The following is a 23,422-nucleotide window of genomic DNA, read 5'->3' as shown; positions in this document are numbered from 1 at the left end:
GAAGAAGAGGAAGAGGTCAAGCGAAAGGAAGAAAGGAAAGGGGCGTCTGATTTTTTTAAAGGAAGCAGCAGCAACTTTTTTTGCTTGTCCTTTCCCCGGATGAAGTGATTGAGCCCAAGCGGCGGCAGGCAGGCACGGGATTTGGATTTCGGTCTCTCTCGGGGACCTTGAGGACGTCGCGGAGGAGGTTTTGGGAGAGAGGGAGGGAAAGAGGAAGGTGGGTTGGCGGGAGGGGGCGGGAGGGGGGCCCGGGCCTGCCCTGCCCTGCGTGTCCGCCGCCGCCGGGATGTTCCAGCCCACCCCGAAGCGCTGCTTCACCATCGAGTCGCTGGTGGCCAAGGACAGCCCCGCTGCCGCCTTGCCGGCCTCCCGGGGTCCCGCCGAGGAGCCTCTCCGCCCGGCCGCCCTCAGCTACGCCAACGCCGGGCCCGTCAACCCCTTCCTCAACGGCTTCCACGCCGCCGCCGCAGCTGCTGCCGCCGCCCGAGGCGTCTACGCCGCCAACCCGGACCTGGTCAGCTTCGCCGAGGCCAACGCGCCCGTCCACCCGCCGCCGCCGCCGCCCCACCCGCCTCCCCACGCCCTGGGCGCCCACCCGCTCCCCGCCGCCCACGCCCCGCACCCGCTCTTCGCAGCCTCGCAGCAGCGAGACCCCGCCGCCTTCTACCCTTGGCTCATCCACCGCTACCGCTACCTGGGACACCGCTTCCAAGGTAAGCTTGAAGGGACGCCCCTTCCCGCGCTCCCGCACAGAGAGGCACTTCCTTCCTTAAAGCAGACAGTTCGAATGCTGGGGAACAAGGTGTGTGGTGGTGGGCCCTTTTCCAGCAGGCTTTTCTCCATCTTGGTCCCGGGGAAATGCACCCATGTGGTATTCCCTGTGCCTTCAGGAAAATAGTCAAAACCAGTCCTAGGGTGCTTCCACACAGCCCTCGATCCCAGAATATCAAGGCAGGAAATCCCACATTATCCGAGTGTGGACTCAGGGCCCTTTCTCAAAACCCTCTATCCCAGAATAGCAAGGCAGGAAATTCCACAATATCTGAATATGGACACAGGGACCTTCCGCACAGCCCTATATCCCAGAATATCAAGGCAGGAAATCCCAAATTATCGAGTGTGGACTCAGGGCCCTTCCACACAGCCCTCTATCTCAGAATATCAAAGCAGAAAATCCCACAATACCTGCTTTGAGCTGGGTTATCTGAGTTCACACTCAGATAACCCAGCGGAACTCAGATAACAAGGCAAAATGTGGGATATTTTTCCTTGATATACTGGGATATAGGGCGGTGTGGAAAGGCCCCTACACAACCCAGTTCAAAACGGATATTGTGGGATTTTTTGTCTTGACATTCTGGGATATAGGGATATAAGATCCTCAGATAACCCAGTTCAAAGCAGATATAGTGGGGTTTTCTGGCTTGATATTCTGGGATATAGGGCTTTGTAGAAGGGCCCTGAGTCCACACTCAGATAATGTGGGATTTTCTGCCTTGATATTCAGGGATATAGGGCTGTGTGGAAGGGCCCTTAGTCTATAATGCTGGCACAGGAAATATATGTGAATTTCAGAGATCACCACTCGAAGAAACACACAGTTGCAGGTAGACAACCATTACTTTTCGTGTTCCGCTTGCATACAGACACAGATTATCAGGTTTGAACTGGATTAAATGGCAGTTTAGACACATATCATCCAATTCAAAGCAGATCGTGTGAATTACCTGATTTTATAATCTGGATCTCTTGGCCCCTGGATGATACCATGTTTGTTCCTGAGTTTAAAATGTCATTTCTAAATCGGTTCTAAAACATAGTTTTGAGCAAACTTCGGCCTTCCTCCAGGTGTTTTGGACTTCAGCTCCCACCGTTCCAGTAACAGCCTTCCTTTTCTTGTAAATGTTAGTTGGGTTGGCTTGTTAACAAAAGACCCTCCTCATAAATGTGCAGCAGTGTAACTCAGCAGCAGCTGTGTGACCCAACTCTAGTAGCCCAGTGATAAAAAGAACAAAAACATACACAACAATGTTATCTCTTCCTTAGGAGGCTTTTCTTTGTGGTAAAATAATATGGTTGCACTATTTACAAGAACTAGGTTTCCATAGCACAAATAAATACATAGTTGCTTTACATGCAGCAGCCTTCACACTGGTGAGGCTTCTCTCACACAGTGGTTTACCTCAAACTCCGCAGGACGAAAAGGAAAGCGTCTGGGGCAGTTAGGAATGGTGGGAGTTGAAGTCCAAAACACCTGAAGGAAGGCCCAAGTTGGCCCACGACTGTTAGATTTTCTATGGATATCTCATCCAGTCTCAAGCAATTCAACCTAGTTTGTGGCATCCACACAAAAACAACGAAGTTTCTGGAGTATAACTATTTTCCAAGTCAGGACAGGCTGCACCATTAAAAAGGAAATTACTTTCAAACCAGGAACAGAAATTGGTTGCATAGTGTAGATGAGAGCCACCCACCCCTCAATCGCAAACATCGCATGTTTAAGGGTATTGGGAGAAGCCTCCCACAAGATGGTGAAACATTCGGGGTGTCCTCCTCCTTGCAGACGGCCAATTCTCTCACACCAGAAGCAGTTTCTCAAGTCACTCCTGAGACGAAAAAAGGTGTGTGTGTTGGGTGAAGGGGGGTATTGGGTCTCTGCAAAAGTCCAAGTAAGCGTTTTTGTCAGTCCACATAGGGAAAATAATTGGGGGAAGAGAGGGGGGGGCATAATGGCTGGAGAGAGCTGGAGATGTTGTGTCTATAGACAGCTCCAAACTGGACTTTGTCGAGCCAAATGGCCAAAGTTATTGAAAGAGGGTCATATTCACCTTCCAAAGAGTGGAGGGTAATAAATTATTATTATTATTATTATTATTATTATTATTATTATTACTACTACTACTACTACTACTAGCTGTAGCCGCCACACGTTGCTGTGGCCAACCTTCCCTCTCTTTTTCTCCTTCTTTCCTTCCCTCCTTTGCTCCCTCTTTCCTTCCTTTCTTCCCTTTTTTTTCTTTCCTTCTCTCCTTCATTCCTTCTCTACTTCTTTCCTTCCTCCCCCCCTTTTTGTCCCTCTCACTTTCTCTGCTTTCTTCCTTCTCTACCCCTTCCCTTCCTTCCTTCCTTCCTTCCTTCCTTCCTTCCTTCCTTCCTTCCTTCTCTCTTTCCTTTTCTCTCTCTCTCTCTCTCTCTCCTTTATTCTTTATTTCTTTCTTTCTTGCTCTCCTTCCTTCCTTCCCTCATTACTTTCTTCCTTTTTTCTGTATCATCATTTAGCTTTGTAGGGTTTTTAAGTCCTTTCCGCTCTTTTTTGGGGAGGGGGGGGAGGTTATGAGTGATGGTCACTCTGGTCACTCGTTGGTCTGTTAGGGCTGTAGTGTCCAAATTTGGTGTCAATTCGTTCAGTGGTTTTTGAGTTATGTTCATCCCACAAAAGAACATTACATTTTTATTTATATAGATTATTATTATTATTATTATTATTATTATTAGTCGTCCTAACAGATCTCAGTGAGCTGGAGAGGGTTGGGCGAGAGTGTTGGGTTTTGTAACAAACTTCAGGCAGGAATTCGTCGGGTCAAATGGGAGAAATAATAAAGGTGGTGGTCGTTGAAGGGAACCTAACCCCCCTCTCCCCAAAAACCCTTGAAATCTATTTGTTTCCGCTGGAAGTAATGGATCGATGGGGACTCATTCCCAGGCTCTAGATTTGGTTTCTCTTCCCTGCTGAGTTCTTGGGAAGTTGAGAGGACTGTCACTGCCGGTGAGAGAGAAACAGAAGGCAGGGTTTGGGGTGGAAATATAGGTCTGGAGGCTCTAAGATTTGTCCTCCTCCATCAGGACAGACAGACAGCACCCCAAGAAGGGGGCAAATAGCACCCTGGAGTCCATAACGCAACGATCGGGTCTTTTTTCCGCCTTCCTTTCGGACACTTTCCCAGCTGAAATCGTGGCCTAGCTGCGGAGCTGGAGACAGCAAAGCGGCCCATAAATTACCCAGCAAAAGAGGCCTGGCTTGGAAACCGAATCAAAAGAGGGGCAGAGAGTCTGGATCAGAAGAAGGGGGTAAAGTCAGGAAGAGAGAAACCGAAAGCTGAGAGAAAGACATTGAAACTTGGCATCTGATTTTTACTTTTTCCCCCGCCTGCTTTAAAATCCCCAATATTTTATTTTATTTATATCCGAAAAAAGGAGATTAAATGGAGTTTAAGACTTTTACAGAAAGATCTGATGACAGCGAAGTTTAGAGCCCCCAAAACATAAAAGAAGAAAATGTTTGTTTACATATTTTCCTAACTTTTTTGTTACTTATTTCCCCGTTGCCAAAGTTACTGTCTTTTCGATCCGATGCAACTTCCTAAGAGTCACGAACTTCCTTTAGGATGCTGGGATCGGGATTGCAAACCCAAGCCCCAGATCTTTAGGATCAGGAGGCGGCTTTCCTTAGGAAAGGGCCTCTTGGCTTCTTTTTCGCCATTGATTCCAACCGAAGAGGCAAAAGGCCTCCCTTCCCTTCAGATTCTTTCCACGGGCAAATGACACTTGGAAAAAGAAGCGGAGGGAGATCAAATGAAAGCAGGTGTGAGACCAAACTATTTGGGAAATGAGAGTTGACTACCTGGAGGAGCCTTGAGGAGGCCAAAGGGTTCAAGGCCCTTGGGATCTGGTGAGATTGAAGTCGCCTTTCTTGCCCCACGCATTTTAATTACTGGGGAAAGAGTATTATTATTGTATTGTCGGAATCACTGGGTTGTTGTGAGTTTTCCGGGCTGCATGGCCATGTTCCAGAAGCATTCTCTCCTGACCTTTCGCCCACATCGATCGATCAATGTGGGCGAAAGGTCAGGAGAGAATGCTTCTGGAACATGGCCATGCAGCCCGGAAAACTCACAACAACCCAGTATTAACTCAACTTGGGATTTCATTGATTATTATTGAATCAACAATAGAAATAAGAAATGTGCAGGCACTTATCTCAATGTTTCCCTTAAAAAGATAGTAGTTGATGTGGTTGTTATTGTTGGACACATGTTTGCACCCCCGAAGTTAGCTCTGTTTCTGGATATCTTTGACCTGCTGATTCAAAAAATGGTACTAGTTTCCTCTTACCAGCTCTAGTTTTTGAGATACGGAACATATGCCACCTTCCAGTCGCCATCTGCTCGCCCATAGAAAAACACTGACAATCATATCCGTGGCCCCTTCCACGCAGCTGAAAGAACCCCACAATATCTGCTTTGAAGTTGAATATATGGCTATGTAGGCTCAGATAACCCCATTCAAAGCAGATATTGTGGAACCTTTTGCCTTGCTATCCTGTGTGGAAGGGCTTTAAGAAACTAGAGCTGAGGCGGGTTACATCCAATGCGGATTTTTTTGCATTAGCCGCCCCAAAGATCCTCAGGGACAGGTCTAAAAACCAAGACACAATACACACAAACATCACAGTCCACGCACACACGTTAATATATCAATCACACACACACACATGATATAAATATATATGATATATAAATATATATGATATATATTGGGGAGAGAGGGCGGAATATAAATAAAGATTATTATTATTATTATTATTATTATGTATTGTTGAAGGCTTTCATGGCCGGAATCAGTGGTTTGTTGTGAGTTTTCCGAGCTGTATGGACATGTTCCAGAAGCATTCTCTCCTGACGTTTCGCCTGCATCTATGGCAGGCATCTTCAGAGGTTGTGTGTAATTATTATTATTATTATTATTATTATTATTATTATTATATGTATCGGAGTCCCAGGTACATATAATACAATGGGTTAAACCCTTGTGCTGGCAGGACAATGGGTTAAACCCTTGCAATGGGTTAAACCCTTTTGCTGGCAGGACTGCTGACTGAAAGGTCAGAGGTTCGAATCTCGGAGCGGGGTGAGCTCATGTCTGTCAGCTCCAGCTTCTCATGAGGGGACATAAGAGAAGCCTCCCACAGAATAGTAAAATACCTGGCAAGACTACTGATCAAAAGAAATCCGGGGAGCGGGGTGAGCTCCCCTGTGTCAGCTCCAGCTTCCCATGCAGGGACATGAGAGTAGCCTCCCACAGAATAGTAAAATACCTGGCAGGACTGCTGACCAAAAGGAATCCGGGGAGCGGGGTGAGCTCCCCTCTGTCAGCTCCAGCCTCTCATGCAGGGACATGAGAGAAGCCCCCCACGGGATGGTAAAACATCCGGGCGTCCCCTGGGCAATGTCCTTGCAGACGGCCAATTCTCTCACACTAGAAGCGACTTGCAGTTTCTCAAATCGCCAATGACACACAAAAAAAGTATTTGTATCAGTGTTAAGACTGTGTTATTTCATCTCTGGGTGGAAAATAAAGCATTTTGTCTGCCCAATGCTCCCCCCTTCCCCTCCCTCCCAGTTGTTGGCAGCAGGGGGAAGTGAGGATTTCCCACCTTTGACTTGAAATAACAGGCAGGAGGTGAAACGACCCAAACTTTGTGTGATACACAGAGAGAGAGAAGGAAGGAAGAAAAGAGCAATTTTGGAAATGAATGTTTCTAAAACCCAGAGATAATTCCATTCTAGTCATTGAGATGGGAGGGATGGTGGAGACGTGAGGGGGGTTGGTTAGGGGGAAGTGGATGAATTCTTCTCTCAAATTCATAAGATGAGTTTGGTTCTGTGGCTCCTCAAATAGCAGCCGAAGAAGAGTCAGTGGCAAGTGACTTTATCTCTCCTTGAGATAAAGTTGTGTTTTCTTTTAAATCAACCTGCTACCAAGACTAAGGAAGAAAGGGAGAAAAAAGCAAAACAGAAAGGGAAGGGGATTGGGAACCCGTTGGGTGTGGATCCAGAGCGGGTTATCGTTTCCCGAAACGGGTTTCCTCGAAGGTCTCCAACCAATTATGTCGCCTGGCGCTTCAAACGAGAATGAGACCAACCAATTTTGGGGAAGGGGGGGGGGGGGTTGGGATTATTCATTGCTGTTGTCCTTAGACTCCAACCTGTCCCTTTTAAAATAAAAGAACTCTAAAGAGGATGATTTCAAGCCCTTTTCAGAGGGTGACAGTTTTGCTTTGTTTTTGGAAAGAACATCAAATCAATCAATATCCTTCACCTCCTTTTTTATCTCTCCTCGGAGAGAGAGACTTTACCAAAATAGATCATCATCATCATCATCGTCATCAACATCATCAACATCATCACCATTAGTTAATAATGATGATGGTACCTCTCTGAGGAAAATAATACATTTTCTTCCCCCAATTATTTTCCCCTATATTGTCCAAGGCTTTTATGGCCGGAATCACTAGGTTCCTGTGAGTTTTCCGGGATGTATGGCCATGTTCCAGAAGCATTCTCTCCTGACCTTTCGCCTGCATCTATGGCAGGCATCCTCAGAGGTTGTGAGGTCTGTTTTTCTCCTGGTTGTTGTGACTGTGCGTAAAAGTATATTTAAAAATTTTGTTTCGTTTGTGTGTGTTTGTGTGTCAGGAGCAACTTGAGAAACTGCAAGTCTCTTCTAGTATGAGAGAATTGGCTGTCTGCAAGGACGTTGCCCAGGATATTTTACCATCCTGTGGGAGGCAGGCTAGTTCGCTCTCATGCCCATCTACACGGCCAAAAGCACAGAGTTTTTTTTCGTGTCAGGAGTGACTTTAAGAAACTGCAAGTCGCTTCTGCTGTGAGAAAATTGGCCGTCTGCAAGGACGTTGCTCAGGGGACGCCCGGATATTTTACCGTCCTGTGGGAGGCTTCTCTCATGTCCAGCATGGGAAGCTGGAGATGACAGACTGGTTCCCTCTCATGCCCATTGGCACCCCCAAAAGCACAGGGCTTTTTTTCCTTCTCAGGAATGACTTGAGAACCTCAAGTCGCTTCTGGTGTGAGAGAATTGGCCGTCTGCAAGGATGTTGCCCAGGGGACGCCCGGGTGTTTTACCATCCTCGAGGCTTCTCTTATGTCCCCACATGAGAAGCTGAAGCTGAGGGAGGGGAGCTCACCCCACTCCCCGGATTCCTTTTGGTGAGCAGCCCTGCCAAGTGTTTTACCATCCTGTGGGAGGGTTCTCTCATGTCCCCGCATGAGAAGCTGGAGCTGATAGAGAGGAGCTCACCCCGCTCCCCGGATTCCTTTTGGTCAGCAGTCCTGCCAGATGTTTTACCATCCTGTGGGAGGCTTCTCTCATGTCCCCGCATGAGAAACTGGAGCTGACAGTGAGGAGCACACCCCGCTCCCCAGGTTCCTTTGGGTCAACAGTCCTGCCAGGTGTTTTACCATACTATAGGAGGCTTCTCTCATGTTCCCGCATGAGAAACTGGAGCTGACAGAGGGGAGCTCACCTCGGATTCTTTGTGGTCAGCAGTATTGCCGGCACAAGGGTTTAACCCATTGTCTCAATGGGGGCGCCTATTTGTTCCATGAGGAAAAAGGAAGGTGTCAAATAAAGGAAGATGGGATGAATAGAAAGGGGAAGAGGGCTGTTTCTTCTGTCGCTCCCTGCTTTAGAAGCCCTGCTTTGTGTTTCACGCGTGTTGGTGTTGTTGTTTCCCGTCCAGGCAACGAAACGAGCCCGGAAAGCTTCCTTTTGCACAATGCCCTCGCCAGGAAACCCAAACGGATCCGCACCGCCTTCTCTCCGTCGCAGTTGCTGAGGTTGGAGCACGCCTTTGAGAAGAACCACTACGTGGTCGGGGCGGAGAGGAAGCAGCTGGCGCACAGCCTCAGCCTCACGGAAACTCAGGTGAGTCGCCTCTTACTCTTCCTAGTACTCAGCACCCTAGTCTTTGGTTTCAAGTGGCCCTCGAGATGTTTGCTCCAGAAAGGAAAAGTGGGTTCCTAGAAAGAAGGGGAAAGTGGACCGCCTTGGAAGGAATGCGGTTTGACACCACTTTCACCGCCAGGTATGTGGATTGACCAAGTCTGGAGCCTCCTCTGCCAAATGACCAAGCCCTTGATCCCACAGCGTTGAGCCTGGACGGTGCAAGTGGTGCCAAAAATGCATTTATCCTACAGTGTAGACGCACCCAGAGTGCTCAGCCTCATGTGGTACCTTCATCGCATCCTTGGAAGTGTAGCCTTCCCAAATTCCTATCCATCCCATACATTTCTACTGTGGAACTAATGGGGTTTGATGCCACTTTCACTACCATGGCTTCATTCTATGGAATCATTGGGTCTGTCGTTTAGCACTTTTTTGGTAGAGAAGGCTTGCAAAACTACAACTCCCAAGATACCATAGGTTGTCCTATTTTTTGTTGTTGTGTCGTGTGTGTCACCTGTTACTTGTCTCTTTGTGGTATTGAATACATATGTTGGGAAACCACCCTGAGTCTTTCAAGGAGATAGGAACTTTCAGGGAGATAGGAAGCTTTTAAATAGAGGCTGGATGGCCATCTGTCGGGAGTGCTTTGAATGCAATTTTCCTGCTTCTTGGCAGGGGGGTTAGACTGGATGTCCCAAGAGGTCTCTTCCAACTCTATGATTCTATGAACGTGTATAACTAAATTATTATTGTTTATTATTATTATTAATTATTATTATTAATTATTATTATTATCGATACACCCCTACATGTGATCTGATCAACTCCGAATTTTAATCTTCTGTTTCGCCTCTGGTGAGGAATGTATTTGATAATTTTTCAGACTGTGGTCTTATGCACATTTACCTCGAAGGAAGTCTCCAGGTGGATTTTGGAGTAAAGAGTGCGTCTACATTGTAGAATGAATGCAGTTTGACACCAGTTTTACTGCCGAGACGAATCCTAGGAATAATCGTTTTCTTTTGGTGCATCCCTAGACTGCATTTCCCATGATTCCACAGCCTTGAGCCACGGTGGTTCGTGAGTGGCATTTATTTGACAGTGCAGATGCACCTCATGCAGCTTTGGCTGAACTGGCTCCAGAGTGTTTCTTGGTGGGATTATCGCGCTAATAATTCCTTGAGAACTTGGGTCCCTTCTACACTGCCATATAAAAATCCAGATTATCTGCTTTGAACTGGATTATATGGCCGTGTAGACGCATATCATTCAGTTCAAAGCAGATCCTGGGGATTATCTGATTAGATAATCTGGATTATAAGGCTGTATAGAAGGGGGCCTTGGTTTGAAGCATTGATCAAACGAGCTAAGTTTTCTGGAATTCTCTAATACTACAGGAAGAGGAGAGTGTGTCCACACTGGAAAGTGTTGAGAACAGGAGTGTTGGTTTGTTACTATTCATAGTTTGGGAAGAGAGAGTTTCCACTCCTCGGGAAAGTTTGAAGACTTCCAATTAGAGGCAGTTTGACCACAAAAAGGAAAAAAGTTTGCTCTCCCTCACCCCTTGTTTGCTTTCGAAATGGAAAGTCGGCTGTCTCTCTGCTTAACTCGGTTTACTACCCGTCTACAGACCAATCCTGAAGTGTATCTACATTGTAGGATTAAGGCGGAATGGCGCCGCTTTGACTGGTAGGGTTGGTTGCTACGGAATCCTGGGATGTGTAGTTTGGTGAGGCGCCAGCATGATTCCACAGAGGAGGCTAAAAGATCTGACAAAACTACAACATCCCTTACGGTGGCGCCATAGCCGTTAAAGTGATGTTAAACTGCGTTAATTTTACAGTGTAGACGTACCCCTAAACACAGGTCCTTGAGCATGAAAATTGAAAGCTTCCTCTTGAGAGCGATGGAAGTTGTTTTCGAGGGGGAAGGTTTCGAATCCGATTTATGCGCGGGATTAATTAAAAAGTGTGTTTCGGATTGGATCGGATCGGATTTGTGTATTAGTTTCCTTTCCACAGATTGGAAAAAAGTGTACTGGTATATGTTAGTGGTGGTTCCCTCTCCGTCGCTTCCTCTTCTTTTTATTCTTCCCTTCCCCTTCCTCTTCTTTCTTCTTCTTCCCCCAACTCCTCTTCTTCCGCCTTCTTCCTCTTCTTCTTTTCTCTTCTTCTTCCTCTTTTCCCCCTCTTCTTTCTTTCCCTCTTCTTCCAACTCATTTTCTTCCTTCTTCTTCCTCTCTTTCCTCTTCTTTTTCCTCTTTCGCTTCCTCTTCTTCCTCCTCCTTCCTCTTTCTCCAATTTTTCTTCTTCCCCTTCTTCCTCTTCGCCTTCCTTTTCTTTTTCCTCTTTTTCTTCTTCCCCTTCCTCTTCTTCCTCCTCCTTCCCCTTCCGCCAATTCCTCTTCTTCCTCCTTCTTCATCTTCTTCCTTTTCTTCCTCCTCCTCCTCTTTTTCTTCTTCTCCTTCCTCCTCTTCTGCCAACTCCTCTTTCTCCTTCTCTTCCTCTTCTTCCTCTCTTTCCTCATCTTTTTCTTCTTCCCCTTCCTCTTCTTCCTCCTCCTTCCTCTTCCACCAACTCTTCTTCATTATCTTCTTCCTCTCTTTTCTCCTCTTTTTCTTCTTTCCTTTCCTCCTCGTCATCCTCTTCCCTCTTTCTCCAACTCCTCTTCTTTCTCCTCCTCCTCCTTCCTCCTCCTCTTCCTCGTCTTCCTCTCTTTCCTCCCCCTTCCTCCTCCAACCCCTCTTTTTCTTCTTCCTCTCTTTCTTCTTTCTCCTCTTTTCCCTCCTCCTCTTTTTGTTCTATTAGTTTTATTATTAGGAAGGTTGGGGGAATTCTCCCATGCCAAGCGCCTGTGTGATATTGAAAGAAATAATTTGGGAATGGGATGGGTAGAGAGAGAGAAAAACCCGAAAGAGTAAAAGCCACATCAAAAAAGAAAGAAAAGAGAGAAAGAAGCGGGGGGGGGGGGGGGAATGTGGGTCTGCCCTGCGCTCTGCTTGGAAGAATAGCCTTGTTTGCCAATGGCCCAGACGGGACTGTGTGTTGTTGGTTCCTTGAAGAGTGTGCCAGGGAGAAAGAGCCATTGTGTGAACCTTGGAAGAAAGAGAGAAAAAAGAGGAGGAGGAAGAAGAGGAGGGGAGAGAGATCAGATCAAATTCATCTTGGTGGCTTGGATTGCCCAGCTGCCTTGTGTGTGTGTGTGTCTGTGTTTGTGTCTCTTCCTAACCAGATGGTTGCCTTGCCTCTGAGATCTCGAGATAGCATTGGTGGGAGTAGAAGGCTGCTTTGGACCCCCTGTTTTATTTTTGCAAGCGCCCCTCCTCCAAAGAAGCCCCCCTCCCTTTTCCCTTTCTTTTTCCCTTCCAATTTCGAGGGAAATGTTCCCTATCAGGAGGGGAAAAATGGGTAGTGTGCATGTATCTCGGAGAGATACTGCTCAGTTCAAAGTTCCCAGTAAACAGTATCGTTCTTTGGTCGGATTAAGTTGTAACACTTTGGAGGTTTTTTTGGTCCACTGCTTCCTTTTGGGTACTTTCAAGAGGCTCGAAATGGGACCTTTTTGTCTCTGTTTGGGGGGAAAAGGGGGGGGAATGTCCTCACCACCTCCCCGGAAAATGGATTTTTTTTAAAAAAATAATTTTATATTATTTTATTTACATTTTTATTTTCTTTTAATTATATTTTCATTTTCTATTTATATCTAATATTTTATTTTATTTAGATTCAGATTTTAAATATTTTATTTTATTTAGATTTATAGTTTAGATTATAGTTTAGATTTTTTTCTTTTTATTGTATTTTATATTTTATTTATATTATATATTATTTAAATTTATATTTTAGATTATATTATTTTTATTTTATTTTATTTAGATTTATATTTTAGATTATAGTTTATATTATTTTTACTTTCATTGTATTTTATATTTTAATTAGATTATATTTATCTAATATATTATATATTATTTAGATTTATATTTTAGATTATATTATTTTTATTTTATGTTACTTAGATTTAGATTTTATATATTTTGTTTTATTTAGATTTATCTTTTAGATTATAGTTTGTATTATTTTTTTACTTTTATTGTATTTTATATTTTATTTAGATTATATTTATCTTATATATTATATTTTATTTAGATTTATATTTTATGTTATATTATATTATATATTATTTTTATTTTATTTTATTTTTATTTGTATTTTGTATTTTACATTTTACATTTGATTTACATTATTATTATATATTATTTTATATTTTATTCTATTTGTATTTTTATATTTATTTTATTAATATAAATTTTATTTTATTAATTATTAATTATTATTTTATTTTATTAATTATTATTATTATTATTTTAATTCGCTTTTCCCGGGCAAAAAGGGCGCCCTTGGAGGTGCCCTTTGTCCCGCTTTTGATCCCAGGGGGTCTTTTGTCCCGAAATAAAATCACAAGAAAGCCCCCCCCCCCCCCCCGACTCAAACGAAGCTCCCCTTTGGAGACCAAGGACCCGACCTCCCCTTCAATTAGCAAACTGAAAAGCGAATTAAACTCAGCCCTTGTTTCCTTCAGAAGGACCTTTTCTCTCTCTCTCTCTGTCTTAGCTTTCCTCTTTTTTGGGAAGTTGCTTCCTTTTAGATGTGTGTATAATATATGAAAATGAAGCCTAGAGATGTAGGGAGGGTTGGAAAGAAAGAAGGGGGAAGCTCTTGGCAGAGAAACGGGTTAAAGGAGAGGATTAAAGCGGGCCCGTTTTCGGATTTAGGCCTTGTCTGCCCCCCCCCCCCCCTTTCCACGCGCTGGGCCTTTATCAGGCATTTTCAGGCTCAATCGGACCAGAAGGTCTTTTTTTAATTATTAGAAAGCAATCCTGTTTACCTTTGCTTGCAAAGAGAGAGAGAGGGGGGGGTCTTTTCTTTTCTCCTTCCCTCCCTCCTTCTCTTCTTTCGGGATCTGTAATTAAATGACGGGGCCGGGGTCAGCTGGCGATGTTGGATTCAGATTTGGGCGATCCAGGGGCTTCCCTAACCTTTTCCTTGGCTTTGGAAGGTCTTCCCTCTCCTTCCTTCTACTTTTTCCCTCCCCAGCAAAGCATCCCAAACCAATCCCACCCCCTTTTTTCTCCTTTCCTTGGAGATTATGCCGAGGTACAAAAGGGGCGCCTCTTTCTCGGCGCGCGGGTTCCGAAACGCCTCCTTAATTAACGGAGTGGAGTCTCTCTCTCTCTTTCTCTCTCTCTCTCAATCTCTCTCTCTTTCTCCCCTCCCTTTGGACATTATTTTTAATTAAGGCTCAATGGTTCCCCTCCTCCACCTTGGAAAAGAGACGCCCCCCCCCCCCTCCAAATGAACCCGAGATCCTGAGGTTGCCTTGAACTCCCTTCATCCCAAAGCGGTGCGGGAAAGGCATAATATTGAGCCAGAAAAGCCGAATTAAACGGCCTTTGTGGTGGAGAGGAAGACTTGGAGGTGTGGTGCGTCCGCTGACATCCATCGATAATCGGAAATACTTCTCTGATGACTCTTTAGGGGGTGAGGAGTGGAAGCGGATCATAGACAAAACATAACATTTCCTACAGCTTGAATTATATAGACTTGGGAGGAAAGAATCCGATTCGTGTGTGTGTGAGAGAGAGACACAGGGGGAAAAACTTTTTGACCCAACCGTGTGTGTGTGTGTGTGTGTGTGTGTGTATGTATATGTGTATATACGTGTGTGTTTGGCGCAGGAGGCAAAACTTTTTGACCCTCCCGTGAAAGATAGATATTTGTGTGTGTATGTGTGTGTGTGTGTGTGTATATATATATATATATATATATATATATGGATGTGTGTGTGTGTGTGCGTGTATATACACGTTATGAAAGAATTTACAACAAAACTTTTTGACCCACCCGTGTGTGTTTATATATATGTATGTGTGTATGTGTGGATATATGGATGTATATTTGTGTATATGTGTGTGTGTGTTATGAAAGAATATACAACAGCAAACGTTTTGACCCACCCGTGTGTTAATGTGTGTGTGTGTGGATATTTTATATATATATATGGATGTATATCTGTGTGTGTGTGTATTGTATGTTATGAAAGAAAATACAACAGCAAAACTTTTTGACCCACGCGTGATATATATGTGTGTGTGTGTGTGTGTATATATATATATATATATATATATGGACGTATATATGTATATATATATACACGTTATGAAAGAATATACAACAAAACTTTTTGACCCACCCATGTGTGAATGTGTATATATGTGTGTTTATATATATATGTGTGTGTGTATATATGTCTGTGTGTATATATGTATGTATATGGATATATAGGTAAAGGTTTTCCCCTGACATTAAGTCTAGTCGTGTCCGACTCTGGTGCGTTGTGCTCATCTCCATTTCTAAACCGGAGAGCCGGTGTTGTCCGTAGACACCTCAAAGGTCATGTGACCAGAATGACTGCATGGTTCGCCGTTACATATATATGTATATATATGGATGTATATATACGTTATGAATGAATGTACAGCAGCAAAACTATTTGACCCACCCGTGTGTGTGTGTGTGTGTGTGTGTGTGTATTCGTGTGTTTATGTGTGTGTGTATATACGTTATGAATGAATATACAACAGCAAAACTTTTTGACCCAGCCGTGGGTGTGAGTGTATGAGTGTGTGAGAATACACACACACATGCATGGGTTGGTCAAAAGGTTTTGCCTCCTGCGTCATTAAAAAAAAAGTTAGGAATGAACACACAACAGTAGAAGTTGCTACAACTATGGGATCAAAACCATTTCGGAAAATGCTGCCGTATATTCATTCATAAGGTTTTTCTGATGCAGGAAGCAAAACGTTTTGACACAGCCGTGTGTATGCCTGCCTGCCTGCCTCTATCTATCTGTCTGTTTGTCTATCTATTTCAAATAGAGAGGTGGAAGCCTGTGAAAAATACTTTGGGGGTGACTATGTGTACATTCCTTCAGCAGAGGAATATAACCCAGAGAGTATATCCTATCTGATGCTTGGTTGAGTGTATTCGCCTATAGACGTGGGCCTCTAGACGTGAAAGGCATCAGATGGGTCTACACTGACCACTGGCATTTCAAACTGCTTTCTTGGGCAGTCTACGGTTAGTCAGTGTAGGTCCAGATAACCTAGTCCACATTTTAGGCACTGAAAGAACTAGAGCCGACTTTTAAATTCCAAATAGATAGACATGGAAGTTTTAATAATAATAATAATAATAATAATAATAATAATAATAATGCTTAATTTATAACCCACCCTATCTCCCCCAGTGATGGTTTCAGAAGACCTATTCTTTCAATGGGTCTAGCCACAAGTCTCTTTCTAAACACATGCCATGTCCTTTCTCTGGAATTATGCACCACATGAATGCAGTTTGATACCAGTATAACTGTAATAGTTCAGTGCTATACGGCATCAAGGAAATTATAGTTAACTAGCTGTCCCCTGCCACGCGTTGCTGTGGCCCAATCTGTGTATATGTGTTTTGTGTGTATATGTGATTTTGCGCATGCGTTGTAATGTATTTTGTCCCTTCTGTTCTGTTTTTCAGTGTTTTTTTGAGTGAAGGACATACATTGGGTTGTTAGGTGTCTTGTGTCCAAATTTGGTGTCAATTCGTCCAGTGGTTTTTGAGTTATGTTAATCTCACAAACGAACATTGCATTTTTATTTATATAGAAGATATACACCCTCTTTAGCTTTCTATGCCCAAGAGTGCTAGTGCCTTTTCAAACTACAGATCCCATGATTCCATAGCCTTGAGCCATGGCAGTTGAGGTGCTGTTAAACTGCATCTATTCTGCAGTGTAGACACCCCAAACCTCTATATTTCAAGCCAAACCGGTTTGGAATAGAGAGGAAAGAGTCAAATGCCACTTAGAGACATTAAGCAGCAAATTGAGCTGGATTCAGGGAGAGTTGCTTCCACATAAACTCAATGTAGGCTTGCAAGAGGGTTTATTTTCCACGATTGACCTCATCAGGACTATTCTGGGGTTGCTGGGTGGCAAAACTGAGCATTTAGATCCACCTCGGAGTGGAAGGTCCTTGGATTTTGGGTAGACCGAAGCGGTTGGATCCCCTCAAAACCCCCTATTCATATCAGGGGGGGATTTCAGGCCGCCAATGAGTTGCTGACAAGCGGCAGGCCTAGGTTGCCATCCTCAATGGGGGCACTTTTCCAAGGCCTGCGCTTAAAGTGGGGGATTAGTCTTAAACCCCAATTACTGCGGCTTAACGGAGCTCCGAGCGAGGCAGGAGGGGAGCGCCTGGGAAGCCAAAGGGGGCTGCGCTTCACCCGGGAGGAGGCTTCCGACGCAACAGGAAGTCCCGGGCTTGAGCACGGATTTCCTTTCCGGGAAGCAGAAGCAGAGGATCTCTGTGTGCCCGTGAAGGCGGGAAAGGAGGCAGAGGGGTGCGGCTACACCGTAGAATTATCACAGTTTGGCACCACTTGGACTGAAATGCCTCTAAACTGGGCAGTCATGGGATTGATTGGATCTTTCACCTTCTCTACCTCACCAAACTACAATTTCCATGATTCTATAGCCGATTGCTGTCCTAAACATCTCTTTAATCTCATACTGTAGAATTAATGCCATTTGACTATCATAGTTCCATTCTATTGAATCCTGAGATGGTAGGACACCAGCACTCTTCGATAGACAAGGCTTGTAAAACTACATTTCCCATGATTCCATATGGCGGGGGAAGCGGCCATCTAACTGCATTAATTCTATAGTGCAGATCCACCCATGAATGGGTTTTCCATTGTGCGCCTTGTATCGTTGGAACTAAAGGTGCGTCTGCACTGCCGGATTAACGCAGTTTGGACACCACATTAACTGAAATGGTTCAAAGCTATGGAATCATGGGAATGGAAGTATCACAAGGTCTGTCGCCTTCTCTGCCAAAGAGTGTTGGTGCCTCACAAAACCGCAGCTCTCACACTTTCACAACATGGAGCCTTGGCGGCTAAAGAGATGTCAAACTGCGTTAATTCTATAATGTAGATGCACTCTTAATAGCACGGATAACTTCAGGCATAGGATTGCTCTTCAACGTCACGTGCTGCCTCCTTGGAAAAAGGATCGGGAACAGAGGACTCGATCCAAGCCAGGACTGGAGCATGGTTACTTAGAAGTAGCTCCTGATAGCAAGTTATCTGTGGTTTAACGCAGTCTGTAGTAGAAGAGGCTGTGGGAACCTTACTCCTCCAGCGTCAGGGCAGAGAACTTCTTTCTTTCTTTCTTTCTTTCTTTCTTTCTTCTTTCATTTCCTTTCCTTTATTCTTTCTTTCCTTCCAACCTCCCTCCCTCCCTTCGTTCTTTCTTTCTGTCTTTCTTTCTTTCCTTCCTTCCTTTCTGCTTTCTTTCTTTCTTTCTTTCCAACCTTTTTTTCTTCTTTATCTTTTTCATTCTTTCTTTCCTTCCTTCCTTCCTTTTTCCTGCCTTCTTTCTTTCTTCCTTCCTTCCTTCCTTTCTTTCTTTCTTTCCTTCCTTTCTTCTTTCCTTCTTTCTTTCCTTCCTTCTTTCTTTCCAACCTTCCTTCCTCCCTCTCCTCCTTCCTTCCTTCCTTCCTTCCTTCTTTCTCTTTCTTTCTTTCTTTCTTTCTTTCCTTCCTTCCTTTCCTTCCTTCTTTTCTGCCTTCCTTCCTTCCTTCCTTCTTCCCTTCCGGTCTTCCTTCCATCTTTCCTTCCGTCCATCTTTCCTTCCTTCTTTCTTACTTTCTTTCTTTCTGTCCTTCCTTCTCCCTTCCTTCCTTCCTTCCTTCTTTCATTCCTTCCTTCTTTCCTTCCTTCCTTCCTTCCTTCCTTCCTCCCATGTTTCCTTCCTTCCATGTTCCTTCCTTCCTTCTTTCTTTCCTTGCTTGATATCTCTGTGGATCTGCAATAATTTAACAACCAACAGGACTTGCTCAGCTCTCCAAAAGATCATAAAAACCAAAAACTATGAGGGGAAAGACACGGTTGAAATAAATACATTTTAAAAGCTGGAGCAAGGAATGAATTAATTGTTACGAACTCGTTCTTAGAAGTCAGCCGTTTAGCTGTTTTGGTTTTTTTACAAAATCTTTTGCAGTTTCCCCACTTCGATTACAGGCAATGGTAGCAATAAGAGAAGACAGAAACAAAATAGAGCTACTTTATATAAAGTATGGCTTTTTTGGACCAGTGGTATGAGCGTTGGACTCTTTTGTCTCCGGAGACCTGTCCTCGATTCGGCTCTGAAAACCCACTGGGTGAGCCTCGATAAGTCACACTCTCTCAGCCGCAGAAAGCTCCGTGACACCCTCGGGTCACCGGAAAGGGCTTGAAAGCACACAACAACAATACCAAAACCTGCATTTTGTTTTAACTTGTGAGCCTTGGGCCTCATATTTAGATAAAGGCTAGATAAAAATCAAATACTCCCCACCCCCCACAGATCCTCTTTACCATGGTGTCAATCAAGTGAGAATCTGATCTATTCTGAAGTACTATTTCTCAGGCTGTCATCTACACTCTAGAATTAATGCAGTTTGACTGCCGGTGCTATGGAATCAAAGGCTGGTAGCTTGGCGAGGCACAGCTCTCTCCGGGAAAGAAGACTAAGACCTTAGGTGCATCTATACTCAAGAATTGGTGCAGTTTGGCACCACTTTAGCTGCCATGTGCTTAGCCTCCTCTGTTTTTAAAATATCTGTTTTATGTTTTTATCTATGCATTTGAGCTATGTTGTTCCAGCCTCAGCCTTGAAGATAGAGGGTAACAATATTATTATTATTATTATTATTATTATTATTATTTTCCATTGAGTGCAGGTGTCCCACCAAATTACAACTCCCATTCTTCCATAGCATGGAGCCCTGACAGTTCAAATGGTATCAACCTGTATCAATTCTTTACTGTATTTTAACTGTGTTGTACCCAGCCTCAGCCTTTAATGTAGTGGTAGCAACTTAATAATAATAATAATAATAATAATAATATTTCCCAATGGGTGCTGGTGCCTCACCAAATCACAACCCCCATGCTTCCATAGCATTGAGTCCTGGCAGTTCAAGTGGTGCCAAGCTGCATCAATTCATTGTATTTTAACTGTATTATATCCAGCCTCAGCGTTGAGTGTAGGGGTAATACATTATTAGTATTAGTATTAGTAGTAGTACTAGGAATAGTAGTAGTAGTAGTAGTAGTAGTACCAGCCTCAGCCATGTGTGTAGGGGTAACAATTATTATTATTATTATTATTATTGGCAATAATTAATAATTATTAATAATATAATTTCTCAATGAGTGCTGGTACCTTACCAAATCACAACTTCCATGCTTCCATAGCATGGAGCCCTGTCAGTTCAAGTAGTATCAAACTGCACCAATTCATTTTATTTTAACTATATTGTACCCAGTCTCAGCCTTGAGTATAGAGGTAATACATTATTAATATTATTATTAGTAGTACTAGGAATAGTAGTAGTAGTAGTAGTAGTAGTACCAGCCTTAGCCATGTGTGTAGGGTTAACAATTATTATTATTGGCAGTAATTTAATAATTATTAATAATATAATTTCTCAATGAGTGCTGGTAACTCACCAAATCACAACTCCCATGCTTCCATAGCATGGGAGGAGCCCTGGCAGTTCAAGTAGTATGAAATTGCATCAATTAATTGTATTTTAACTGTATTGTACCCAGCCTCAGCCTTGAGTGTAGGGGAAACACATTATTATTATTATTATTATTATTAGTAGTAGTAGTAGTAGTAGTAGTAGTATCCAGTCTCAACCACGTGTGTAGGGGTAACAAATTATTGTTGTTATTATTATTATTATTATTGCACTCATTAGGAAATTATTGTTATTATTATCAATAATAATAATAATAATAATAATAATAATAATTTCCCAGTGAGTGCTGGTAACTCACCAAATCACAACTTCCATTCTTCCATAGCATGGAGGAGCCCTGTCAGTTGAAGTAGTATCAAATTGAACCAATTCAATGTATTTTAACTGTATTGTACCCAGTCTCAGCCATGTGTGTAGGGGTAACAAATTGTTGTTGTTGTTGTTGTTATTATTATTATTATTATTATTATTGCACTCATTAGGAAATTATATTATTATTATTATTATTATTATTATTATTATTTATTGTAGTAGTAGTAATGCCCAGTCTCAGCCATGTGTGTAGGGCTAACAAATTGCTGCTGCTGCTGTTGTTGTCATTGCACTCATTAGGAAATTATATTATTATTATTATTATTACTAATTACTATTACTAATAATATCATCGTATAATTTCCCAATGGGTGCTGGTGCCTCACCAAATTACAACTCCCATGCTTCCATAGCATGGAGCCTTGGCAGTTCAAGTTGTATCAAACTACAACGATTCATGTACCCTCAATCTCCGAAGTCATTGCCTCTCAACATTCCCTCGTTTATTGTAATACAACCTTAAAGGCGCAGGAGGTCTGATGCGGGGGGGTGGGGGGGGGAACCATCTATGCAGACTTTTTGGGGAGGGATTGGGGAGTTGGGGGCTCCCATTACCTTCAGGGGATCTAACCCTCCCTCTCCTCATCCTCCTTTCCTTTTAGGTAAAAGTTTGGTTCCAGAACCGACGGACGAAGTTCAAGCGGCAGAAGTTGGAAGAAGAAGGCTCGGACTCGCAGCAGAAGAAAAAAGGGACTCATCACATTAACCGGTGGAGAATCGCCACCAAGCAAGCCAGCCCGGAGGAGATCGATGTCACCTCAGACGATTAAGTCACCCCTCTTTTCTTCCTCACTTTCCCCCCACTTTGGTTTGTTTTTGGTAAAAAGAAAGGAGAGAGAAAAAGAAACTCCAAAAAAAGCTGGCACTTCAGAAACAAAACAAGAGCAAGAGCAAAGGAAGCAGACTCTTCTTCCACGGACACAGACTCCGGTGTCGGCGCCTTTAAGGGAGGGGAGGGGGGTCTCTTTCGAAAAAGGGGGCGACAGAGCGGAAGGAGGAAGGGAGGGGGAGCTGTCAATCAAAGCCCAAACGCGGAACTATCCCGCTTTCCCTCTTAGCCTTCGTCCACACGCACGCACCTACTTTGCACTTGGCCAGGGAGATTGGATCTCTTGTTCCTCAACTCAGCCCCACACTCAGCCAAAATATCGACCTACCTGTTCGAGAAACTTGAACGTGCATGCTTTAAAAACACACAGACACACACACACACAAATTCAAGACCTTGCAGAAGGCTTTCCGACAGAAATGTATTCCCCTCCCCCTCCAATTTGCTAAAGACAGGCAGATATGAACTGTAAGCCCCCTTCTCCCACCCTCTTTCTCCTTTGAGACAGGTTCTGTGTGCTTTTTTAAATGATTTTACGAGAAACTGTGCCGTCTGTAAACCTTTTTTTTTTTAAATGATAACTTCTGGCGTCAACGTGGTTGTGAAAACTCAAATGAAGTAGCGGTAACCAATTCTAATTATTTTTTAATTATTATTATTTTTTAATTTTTTGCTCCTCCCAATGGATAAATCTTTGAAGAAGAAGAAGAAGAAAGGAATAAAAAATGGGTGTTAAGGGTGTGGGGGAAAGAAAAAAAAGAATGGGTGTCACAGGGGTGGGGGGAAAGAAAAAAGAAGGGAAAACAGAGACTCAAAGCTTTCCTTCTTTTCATTTTAAAATGTTTTTATTCTTCCCTGAATCACCCCCTTCCACTCAGATCTCCAATTTCTCCAATCCATCACCCTCTAGGCCAATGGTTCCCCAACCTTTGGGCTTCCAGGTATTTTGGTATGGAAGCAATAATAATAATAATAATAATAATAATAATAATAATAATACCCAGCCTCAGCCATGTGTAGGCATAACAAATTATTATTATTATTATTATTATTATTATTATTATTGATAATAATAATTAATATAATTTCCCAATGAGTGCTGGTGCCTCACCAAATTACAACTCCCATGCTTCAATGGGGTACTTCAATTCCCAGAAATCCCAGTCTGTTTACCAACTGTTGGAGCTGAAGTCCAAACCACCTGGAGGCCCAAAGGTTGGGGACCACTGCTCTAGGCTTTGTCTGTTTTCATTTCCCATCCTCTCCGTTGTTGGTTGGGGATGATGGGAGTGATAATAAGACACTTTTAAAGGGGAGGGTTTGGGCTCTTTAAGGAGGGGGGGGGGCACACATTTCAAGCACTGATGATGATCCACGAGATTGATGTTTCCAAGATGCTAGAGCTACTCAAATGACAAATGTTTCCCCTTCATGTGTTCTTGACCAGAATGTAAATATGTTCGTGTTTTTATTTTTATTTTTTTGGTGTTTAATTTGTTAGAATTCTAACACACTATATACTTCCAAGAAGTATCTCCATGTCAATATTTTGTCAATAAAGATTTATCAATATGGCCTGACGCTTTTTAAAGTCCCTTCTTCCCTCAAGGACAACAAGATGTAACTCTTCATCCCCCCCCCCCTTTAATAAAAAAAAGTAACTTGGCGCTGGTTTCAGCCCGCTCCTGGCAGAAATGTGAATGATAGGAACAAAATATTGATGATATGGGGCAGAGGTGGGCAATTTCGGCCCTCCAGATGTTTTAGACTTCAACTCCCACAATTCCCAACAGCCTCTTCGTCCTTAGGAGTGTGAGGTAAACCTCTAT

General features: G+C 43.3%; 1 protein-coding gene across 1 annotated transcript; it reads left to right on the top strand.

Moving 5' to 3' along the window:
* Positions 1–113: 113 nt before the first annotated feature.
* On the top strand, positions 114–23,168 carry EMX2 (empty spiracles homeobox 2). The gene is made up of 3 exons (XM_060768507.2): positions 114–713; positions 8,540–8,724; positions 21,367–23,168. The coding sequence occupies exons 1-3, from the start codon at positions 287–289 to the stop codon at positions 21,532–21,534; spliced, it is 780 nt and encodes a 259-aa protein (XP_060624490.1). The 5' UTR covers positions 114–286; the 3' UTR covers positions 21,535–23,168.
* The last annotated feature ends 254 nt before the right edge of the window (positions 23,169–23,422 follow it).

Source organism: Anolis sagrei, chromosome 3 (assembly GCF_037176765.1).
Source record: "Anolis sagrei isolate rAnoSag1 chromosome 3, rAnoSag1.mat, whole genome shotgun sequence".
In the NCBI taxonomy this organism is placed as follows: domain Eukaryota; kingdom Metazoa; phylum Chordata; class Lepidosauria; order Squamata; family Dactyloidae; genus Anolis; species Anolis sagrei.
The sequence above is the reverse complement of the archived record's forward strand: the minus strand, read 5'-3'. Positions and strand labels throughout refer to the sequence as shown.

What these genes read in the sequence shown, in the direction of transcription:
- EMX2 (XM_060768507.2), top strand. Translation starts at nt 287, where the DNA reads ATGTTCCAGCCCACCCCGAAGCGCTGCTTCACCATCGAGTCGCTGGTG. An exon ending in CCTGGGACACCGCTTCCAAG is followed by an intron (nt 714 to 8,539) that starts GTAAGCTTGAAG and finishes TTTCCCGTCCAG; the next exon opens with GCAACGAAACGAGCCCGGAA. An exon ending in TCAGCCTCACGGAAACTCAG is followed by an intron (nt 8,725 to 21,366) that starts GTGAGTCGCCTC and finishes CTTTCCTTTTAG; the next exon opens with GTAAAAGTTTGGTTCCAGAA.